The 9,745-nt window shown below is 62.7% G+C and overlaps 2 protein-coding genes across 2 annotated transcripts in view; both read left to right on the forward strand.

Moving 5' to 3' along the window:
* Positions 1-2: 2 nt before the first annotated feature.
* On the forward strand, positions 3-3,573 carry LOC105527680 (chromosome unknown open reading frame, human C19orf24; the record flags this gene model as incomplete). Its single annotated transcript, XM_011964102.1, has 3 exons — positions 3-193; positions 1,526-1,642; positions 3,106-3,573. Coding segments are annotated over 3 exons (309 nt in total), but the record flags the coding sequence as incomplete, so codon positions are not given.
* The window catches only part of EFNA2 (ephrin-A2), a 20,337-nt gene continuing 14,138 nt past the window's right edge, over positions 3,547-9,745 (forward strand). The window contains exon 1 of the mRNA XM_011964103.1: positions 3,547-3,599. Within this exon, the coding sequence (XP_011819493.1) occupies positions 3,547-3,599 (53 nt within the window). The remainder of the gene's footprint in view (positions 3,600-9,745) is intronic.

The following is a 9,745-nucleotide window of genomic DNA, read 5'->3' on the forward strand; positions in this document are numbered from 1 at the left end:
CGCCGCCGCGCGCCGCGCAGGTCACGTTGTCGCCGCCGCTGGTCGTGACGAATGGGAGCCAGCCGGGCGCTCCGCATAACAGCACGCACGCAGGTCCGCCGGTGTCGCCGGGCTCGGCGGTGAAGCGCTCTTTCTACGTGATCCTGGGCTTTTGCGGCCTGGCCGTGCTCTACTTCCTCATCCGGGCGTTCAGGTGCGTCAGGCGCACACGGGCACCGTCTCCCAGCCGTGGCCAATTAGCGCGCGCCTTGTGCGTCACGTGCCGGGCCGCGGGGTCCTCCCTCCCTCCCTGTCGGAGTGGGCGTGGGCGGAGCTGTGCGGGGATCGTCACGTGGTGTAGGCGGGGCAGGGCCACGTGACTCGCCCGCTCTCCGGCCTGCGCCTGGGCGTCGGGGTGCCCAGCCTCGCCGCCTCTTAACTCGCGGGTGACACTGCTCGTTTCCCCTACGGAGCCACCGAAGCCGGAGCGTGCCGGGCAGGGGTCAGGCCCTGGCGAGGCGAGGGATCCTCCTTGGCTCCTTGTCGCCGGATGCCCGTCCTCGCTCTCATCTTCCCGCCTGCAGCCGCGACCCTTCCGTGGAGTCCCGATTCTTTTCCTTTGTGCCTCTACCCACTGAAGCTGGGCCTTCGCCAGCGTCGGCCACGTGCCCGCTTTGGGTGCTCCCACAGCCCGGGAGGTGCGGCTGCGTCCCCAGACCCTCGCGGGGTCCAGCTGTAGGCAGCCCCTGGACAGGAGGGGCTTCTGCCTGGTCAGGCCACCCCGGCTTCCCTGGCCTGTGGGCCCAGTTTCCTCTGGGTTTCTGACTACCCAGTGTGGCTGCTGCTTCCGGGTGGGAGCGACGCAGCGAGGACGTTATCCCTCCCCATCACCACGCTGGCAAAGTCAAGCCGCTTATCATTTTTTATAAGTTTTTTTGTAGCGATGGGGTCTCGCCATGTTGCCTGTGCTGGTCTGAACTCCTGGGCTTAAGTGATCCTTCTTTTTCGGCCTCCCAAAGTGCTGGCATTATAGATGTGAGCCATGTGCCTGGCTATGCTGCTTTTTAGGGGCCCTGTGCAGGGCCTCCCCTGTGCTCCACAACACCCCTTCCTGTGGAAGCACCTGCTGGGCGCTCTCCCCTGCCTGTGCCCTGCACCCTCCCTGCCTCCCTGGCTGCTGGGGCCACCAGTGGCTTGGCACTGAGACAGCCTTGCATTCTGTTGTCTTTGGCGAAGTCTCACCCCTGTGTGAGCCTCAGTCTTTTCATCGGTGCAACGGGAGTGACATCAGCGTGCCTCTTCTGGGGTCCCGGCACAGGGGTGATGGGAGGGCCTGCTAGGGCACGTGTTTTCTGACTGTCACCGCCTTGGGAGAGAGTGGTAATCACTTGGCGATTAGGACATGAAAGAAACAGGCAGAGCAAAACCAGGGAGGTCTGCAGCAGGGCTGGGGGATCCAGTAGAGGATGGCAGTGAGGGTCCTGAGGGAAGGAGGAGGCAGGGTTGGCAGGGAGGGACCATTGACAATACCTGGATCTCCTTCCAGGTTGAAGAAGCCTCAGCGGAGGCGATACGGACTCCTGGCCAACACTGAGGACCCCACCGAGATGGCCTCGCTGGACAGCGATGAGGAGACGGTCTTTGAGTCGAGGAATCTGAGATGGTGTGCACCCTTCCCCAGCTCTGGGGCCTCGGTGGGCAGGCTGGGCTGGAGACTCAGCAGGGTCCGGTGACTTGGGCAAGTGATGGAGTGGTCTCTACAATTACAGCTGACAGCAGTGGTCAGGCCACGGCCTCCTTGGGCAGGGCTCATCCCTTCTCCCAGCCTCTATTTGCAACTTTTTTTTTTTTTTAACTTAAGTTTTTTATTTATTTATTTTTGAGGTGGAGTGGCACGATCCCAGCTCATTGTAACCTCTGCCTCCGGGGTTCAGGCAGTTCTCCTGCCACAGCCTCCCAAGTAGCTGGGATTGCAGGCACCCACCACCACCATGCCCGGCTAAGTTTTTGTATTTAGTAGAGATTGATTTCACCATATTGGCCAGGCTGGTCTCCAACTCCAGACCTCAGGTGATCCACCTGCCTGGGCCTCCCAAAGAACTGGGATTACAGGCGTGAGCCACCACACCTGACTTAAGTTTTTGTTTTGTTTTAAGATGAAGTTTTGTTCTTGTTGCCCAGGCTGGAGGGCAATGGCATGATCTCTGCTCACTGCAATCTCCGCCTCCTGGGTTCAAGCAATTCTCCCATCTCAGCCTTCTGAGTAGCTCGGATTACAGGTGCCCACCACTATGCCCGGCTAGTTTTTGTAGTTTTAGTAGAGACGGGGTTTCTCCATGTTGGCCAGGCTGGTCTCGAACTCCTGACCTCAGGGGATCTTCCCGCTTTGGCCTCCCAGAGTGCTGGGATTGCAGGTGTGAGCCACCGCATTCAGCCTTCTTGCATCTTTGAGATGGGAAAGCGGCTGCAGGGCTTAGGGTAGTGGATGCTCGATCTAGGCCCCTCCCTGAGAGACGAGGTCTAAGTCGGGTGCAAAATTGACCGTAGGATGCTTCTGAGCGGGCAGCGTTAGGGAGGGCCTCTCCCTGGTATGTAATGGGGCTGGCTCCTGGAAGAGTGTCTCAGACCGAGGGAACAGCAGGGACAGAGGCGGAGGCTGGGCAGATGTCGACGGGCCAGGGGTAGGCCTGGGTGTAGAGGCAGGTATTGGGTTAGTGGGGTTCTGGGCAGGGATTGATGGCTGTGTTCTGCTGCAGTGTGGCTGCTGGGGGGACCTTGGCCTGCTGAGGGTGGCAGGCATGGAGGCTGGGAGACCAGGGGACAGGGCGGCCTCTGGGGACTGTGGGACTTTTCGAGCCTCCAGGGAGGGTGGCGTTGGGATCCCTCCCCAAGGTCTTACTCCATCCTGGGAACCCCTCCCAGGTTTTTTCTACCTCCTGGCTGGGGGCCTCCTCCCCCAGGGTGGGCAGTTGAGCAAGGCCCAGGAGGCCAGGGGAGGAAGGGTGGGCCGTGGTGGGCCGAGGGGGCCTGGACAGGTTGCCCGCTCCTACCTGACCTGGGTGGGCCTCTGCCCGGCGGGCTGGGCCCTTCACTCCTCGCCTCTCACCCTTGACCCCCTGCTTCCAGATGCTGAGCCAGGGAGGCAGCCTTTCCAGCGGCCATGAGGGAAGGACAGGAGATGGGACCCACCCCAGTGCCTGGCAACCCCCCGCTCCACCGCTCATTCCCCTGCTGGCCCTGGGGCTGGCCTCACCCAGTGCCAACCCGAGAGCTCCTTTTGGAACCTGTGCAGCCTGCCTGCCTACTGCCACCTGCACCTACCACCGGACCACACAGCCTCGCCTCCTGGATGCTGCCCCAGCCTGGCCGAGGGTCCCAGGTGAAGACCGGAGGGGCCCCGACAGCCGCTGCCCAGGACTCTGAGGCCCCCTTGCCTGACTGTGACTTGTGTCTCTCCCCTGCCCCCGCGGGGGCATGGCAGCCCAGAACCGAGGCTGGGTGGGCAGGTGACCCAAGGGACCTTTCTGGGAACGCCTTCCCACTGGGCTGGGAACAATAAATGCAGCCATGTCTCTGCAGCTGGTGCTGACCCCATGCCACCTCCAGACCCGTGCATACTGGTGCGGCCAGTGTAGGGGTGGGTGGTGGAGCAGGGCTCAAGCCAGCCTTGGTCTGTCTGCAACCATGCTTGGGTTCTGCAGCCTTGCCCCCCAGGTGAGGAACCCATCTCCAGCTGCCTGGGATCAGGCCCTGCCTGTCAGCACCTCTTTTCCTAGAGGAAACTCCTACTCCATCTGTCAAAGCCCCTGCTGCAGGGTCCCCTTCTCTGTCCATCTTCAGCCTGGGTCTCATGGGCCCTTCCCTGGAGGATCCCCACATCACCTCACGGATACCTCTGGCAATGATTCCGGGGAGCCCCAGGGCTGTGCTGTAGGAGGCTGGAGATCCCCGTGGCCCTGGGCCCCCATGCCGGGTACCCCTCCCCCATCAGTCTCCTGTAGAAGGTGGAGCCTGAGACCCCATCCCCGGCAAGGTGCTTAATCAGCTTCCCTCGGGCCTTAATCAGCTTCCCTGGGACCTTGTTCTTCCTGCACGGGTGTGTGTCTGTGCGGAGTCCAGTTCTGGCCTGTCCCCCTGTCCCCCATGAGTTTAGCCTTGGAGAGAGCATGGTAGGTGGGTACCCACAGCCTGAGGCCTCCCCCAGGCCACCTAGCTGGAGCCGTCACTGCCCTGGCGTGAGGAGGAGCCACCACCAGGTGGCAGCCTTGGGCCGCCCAGTCCCCTCGCTGTCTCCCCGGTCCTAACCCTTCATGTGGGAAAGCTGGTCCGGCACAGCCCATTTGTCACCCCACTTCCTGAGCCCATTGTGTCCCCACGTCCACCAGGGGATGGGCAGTCCCTCAGGTTTGTGCATCTCGCGGACCTGCCGACCCCGCCTGTGCTGCTGCTGGGGTTGGGAGGGGCTGTCGCCCCCTCAGACCAGGGTCCCCTGTCCTGGTACCAGCTGCTCCCTTGAGCATCTCCATCTGACCAGACCCTGCCAAGACTGTGCTCACGTTTCACCTTCCCCCTCCAGTACCCTGGGTCCTTCTCCGCCCTGGCCTCAGCCGCCGCCTCCAGGAAGTCCTCACTGATTGCCCACCCCAACCTGTTCTTTAGGGGAATCCTGCAGGGAGGGTTGGGGAAGCAACCGTCAAAGTGAGGCCACAGACCGAGAGAGGCCCCCAAGACTGCAGGTGGGGGGGCAGCTTGGCTCGGCCTGACTGTGTGGGACTGGGGACAAGCAGGTGACACCTATGCCCTGGAGTTTGCTGTTCCCCATCTGTCTGGCCCTTGCGTCTGTCTCCAAACTCTCCCGTTCGCATCTCTCCATCTGCCTCCTTCACTTTGTGTCCGTCTCTGTCTCCATGTCTGACCCTCTGGGACGTGCTTTCAACAGGCATAGAGACACCGGCCCCAGCCCCCACCCTGTGATCTGCGCCCCCCATCCCACAGCTCTGAGCGTTTTCACCAGCTTCAAAAGGCACATTAATTACTCTAATGAGGTCAGGAGAGACCCGCGCTCTGCCATCCGGAGTCAGAACATGCTGCAGCCCCCAGCCCAGCCGCCGCCGCCCCCTCGGGCAGGGAGAGGAGCTCTGCTGCCTCCATCCCCTCTGCCTGTCAGGGCCCGTCAGCCGCGCTGCGCCCCGTGTTGGTGCAGAGTAATTGGCAGCCCCCCAAGGTTAATGCACTGTTAGTCAGGGGTTCTCCCAGGCTAAGAGCCGGAGAGGGGCCTGTCGGTGAGAGATGAAAGGCCCCAGGTCCTGGCCGGTGCTCGGCCTATATGTGTGTGCCCGTGGGAGTGTGTGTGTGTGTGTGCGGGTGCCTGGGAGTTTGGGGGGTGGGCAGTGGCATCCTCCACCTCCCCCGTGCAGGCACAGGCACCAACAAAACACAGCTTTGGCAACACAGTCCCACGGATGGGACGTCTGCAGCCCCACGGGACACGCGATCACACACATGGGTGTGACCTGCTGAGATCCTAACCCCATGCCAGGGGGTGTCTCAGACCCACGCCCCCCACCCTTGCTCCTCGGTGTGCCCACTGGATAAGCAGCATATCAGACCCCTGCCTCTGGGCGGGAGTCTCTGCCTCAGCAGTGGGTCCGGCCCAGCCTGGAGTCCAGTGGACTCACTGCACAGCTTCCCTGCCTGTGAAATAGGGATGGGTGGGCGCTGGGGACGTGGCCTCGAGGGCTGGATGTGTCAGGTTCCTTGTGGCGCCGGCTTGTGCCCGCAGCTTGGGGCCCGACGTTCGTCCTGGGGAGACAAAGACAAGGCTCCTCCGCCGCCCTGGTGCCAGCGTGTCCCAGGGATGCGACCCCCCGTGCGCCAAATCAGTCACTTGGGGGTTGGCAGGCAACTGAGGGTGCTGAGACCCCCGTACCCTTGATTCCCCACCTCCAGGGATCTCACCCCCAGGTGCCCGTCTCCTCTGGGGGGGGCCTGAGCCACCACTGCCCCCACATTGAGGCCACTGACCTCCCCGTCCCAGGCCAGTCAGACCCTGAGAAGCACCCAGTGCTTTGCTGTGGGACACAAAAGCTACACGTGGCTATTCACGTTTCTTCATTAAGTTACATAAAACTGAAGGTGCGGGGCCTCAGTCACCTTGGGGAGAGGTCTGCGGCCTCAGTCACCATAGAGAGGGGTCCTCAGTCTCTGTGAGGAGAGGTCTGGGTCCTCAGTCCCCGTGGGGAGCCAGAGGCTCCTGCTCCGGACAGCGAGTGGTGGGGGCAGGGACATTTCCTTTGTATGGGAAGTTCTGGACGCTGGTGGTGTCTGGACACTGGAGAATGGGTCTGTGTTCAGGTCCTGGACCTGAAGGTGGGATGAGGGAGACAGGAAGGAGGAGGAAGGGAAGGGGAGGAGGAAGGGGAGAGAGTGGGAAGGAGAAGGATATGAATGGAGAGGAGGGATGGGAGGAGGGAGGCAGGAAGGAGGGAAGGGGAGGAGGAAGAGGAGGAGAGAGGAGGGTGCAGAGAATGGAAGGAGGGAGGGGAGGGTTGAGAAGGGGCGGAAGGTGTGAAAGAAGAGAGGGAAAGAGGAAGGAGGAGAGGGGGTATTAAGGGGGAAGAGGGTGGGAAAAGGGGAGGAGGGAGGGGAGAGTAGTATGAAGGGGGAAGGAATTGAGGAGGGAGGGGAGGAAGGAGAGAGGGAAGAGGGAGGGGAAAAGTGTGAAGGGAAGGAGGGAGGGGAAGGGGGAGGAGGGAGGGAAGAAGGGAGGGAGGGGAAAGGTGTGAAGGGAAGGAGGGAGGAGGGTGTGAAGGGAGGAGGGAGGGGAGGAGGCAGGGAGGAGAGTGGGAAGGGTGGGACATGGGGAGGAGGGTGAGCTGGGAAATAGGGCTGTGTGCCTGTTCCTTTCCCCCACCGGCTGCAGGGGTTTGCAGGAATCTTGGGTCCGTGGCTGGACAGGGTGGGGATTTTCATGTGACCCGCTGGAGAAAGGGATACGTTTTTATTTTCAAGGACAGTGACCCAGCCCAGGGGAAACGCCCTGACCCCTGGGGCAAAGTGCAGACCCCAGCTCCGTGCTTCGCAGGTGGGACGATGGACAGGCGTCGGGCTCCCGCCCAGAGTGGAGCCCACGACCTGCCCAGCCCCCGGCGCCCCGTGACCCCCGCCACCTGATCCTTGCCTGGCTGAGATGGGGCTTCTGAAGGCTGCTGGCTGGCACCAGGGCAGGCTGCGGACTGGGTCCAATTTATTCTGTAATGAGAAATTCTCCCCGCATATTTTTAGCTTCCTGCTGGTGTCGCGGCCTTTGAAGGCTGAGGGGCTGCGGGACGCTGATCCCAAGCCCTGTGGCCTGGCCCTGTGGGCAGTGGGCAGCGGGTGCTGGGCATGGGCTGGACAAGTCTACCCCTTCCCAAGTCCGGGTAGACCCCAGGCCCAGGAGTGCATAGCAGGGGGCGGGGCCAGACCCCATCAAGCCCTGCACTGGCTCTGGACCAGGGACTGAGGGTGACCCTGGATAACCCCTGACCTTGGCTGACCCCTGTCCCCAGCGTGAGCCTGACCTCTGACCCTCAGCTCCACAGGAAGCTTACTCTAGAGTCATTTCCGGCCATGGCTGCGTCCCAAAGCTGGGACAGCCCCCAGCCCCAGGGTCCCACAGTGGCCCCATGGCTGGGCTGGGCTTTGCCAGGGCAGCCTCACCCGGGGCCAGGCTTCAGGAGACGCCATGCTCTCCCCTTCCCTCCCCAGGTCCTTCCTCTAGGAGCGGCCAGCGGGCGCGGGGAGGTTGAATGGGGGACGCACCGCCTTTGTTCCCGTCCCTGCTTGGGCTCTGACCTTGAGAGAGAGACAAGAACAGAAGGAGAACGGAGCTTCTGCTCAAATCCGCTCAGCGGTGGCGGTGGTGGCGGCTCTCGCCTCGGTGGCCCCTGCATGCAAATGAGTGGCCCTGTCATGCCTGGGTGGAGGTGGTGCCCTTCCAGCTCCCACCTGTGCAGGTCCCAGTCCTGGTTTGAGAAGAGGTGCCCTCCTCCCAACCCTGGCCCACCCCTGCTCACCCATGAGATCCCTTGAAGCAAGAGGGGGCTTCTGGTCCCAGGGCAGAGGGAAGCTTCCAGAACTCCCACCTTTGCCAGGTGGCATGCTGGGGCCAGGCACGCCAAGACCCCAGGCTCACGGCTCCTTGTCCTGTGCTGGGGAGCAGCCGCCGCACCTCTGCTCCGGAGGTGCTCGTCTCCAGGAGTGGCCATCCCCCTCCCTCAAAGAGCCCGACCAGACCAAGTCGCCTGGGACGCTTGTCCAGCCTGCGTGGGCCGCAGAGCCCTGTGTGGGTAGAACCGCAGGCCCTCACTCCAGGAGCACTGAGAGAGTCTGTCCAGAGGGCCTGGCAGGTGGCTCAGGGCCTGCCTTAGCCACCACCTGGGACAGGTTCCCACCCTTCCCTGAAGAGACACCCGGCCAGCCCTGGGCCTTCAGCCTGGGACGTCTGTAGTGGGGTCAGCAGACGAGACCTGGAGCTCAGAACAAATGGGCTGAGCTCCCTGGAGGGCAGAGAACTGAGAACCTTGTCCTGGCAGGGACGCTAGAGCACTGGGTGGGACAGACTTTTCTGGAAGAGCAGGATTTTAACAGGAAGAAAAAGTGGAAGGACTTCCCAACAGGACATGGCCCGAACAAAAGAAGGGTGGTGTGGCCTGCTGGGGAGTGGGGGGAGGACGGCACGCCGCAGGAGACACAGGACAAAGCCCACCACATCTCAGCGCTGTGGGGCGGTGGTGGGTCCCGTCCCCACCCCACCTTGCTGGGGCACAGGTTAGCTTGACCATCTCTGGGCTCACGGTCCCTGCAAGGAGTCTGGGTAATGCCTCATACAGGGACGTTCGGGTCCAAGGGCTGTCAGCGCCTGCACTGCGGTTCCCTCTCCTGCACTGGGCCTGGTGAACGAAACTAACTCAGAGAGGTACAACACGATCTGGGCATCGCCAGTAAAGTCCAGCCAGCACTTGGTGGCAGCGTACCCTCCACAAGCTCAGAGTCTGGTGAGGGAGGCTGTGGCATGAATAAGGGTAAAAACAGAGGGCAGGCCAGGTGCAGTGGCTCGCGCCTGTAATCCTAGCACTTTGGGAGGCCGAGGTCGGAAGATCGCCTGAGCCCAGGAGTTCAAGACCAGCAGGGCCAACATGGCCAGACCCTGTCTGGATTGGAAAAAAGGCAAAATAGAGGCCAGGCCCCCAGTTCCTCGCCTGTGTCAGCCTCCCGGGAGGAGAAATCACTCGGCATTCCCCAAACAGATCAGACCCCAGGCCCTTGCATAAGCTGTGCCCCCGGGCAGCGGCCCTCCCCTGCTGCAGGATTCCTGCGTGGAGACCGGCTTCACTCTGGGCTTCTTGGATCCGATCCCCAGCTGCTCAGACTCCGCACCGGTCCACCTACTATGCGCCCGGCACCGGCACCCTTAGGGCTGAGGTAGGGACTTACTCCATCCCTAGGGAACAGCGCGGTCCGGAGAGGCGACTCCCAGGAGGGCCCCAGGGAGGCCGCAGCACGAGCAGCTTTGGACTTTGGCCAGCGCCCCTCTGAAACTCTGCCCGGACCCCCGCAGGGAGGCTGGAGTTGGCCGAGCCCGATTTGGGACGCGTGCGTCGGGGTTTGTGAGGCTGCGGATAGCGCTGGAACCGGGCAGGTGAGAGGCCCGGGACCCAGGGCCAGGCCGGGGGGAGTACTTGGGGGCGCGGGAGGCAGGGTGCGCCCCCGCTGCTCGGAGACC

The sequence above is a fragment of the Colobus angolensis genome, unplaced genomic scaffold (assembly GCF_000951035.1).
Source record: "Colobus angolensis palliatus isolate OR3802 unplaced genomic scaffold, Cang.pa_1.0 Scaffold64, whole genome shotgun sequence".
Taxonomy (NCBI): domain Eukaryota; kingdom Metazoa; phylum Chordata; class Mammalia; order Primates; family Cercopithecidae; genus Colobus; species Colobus angolensis.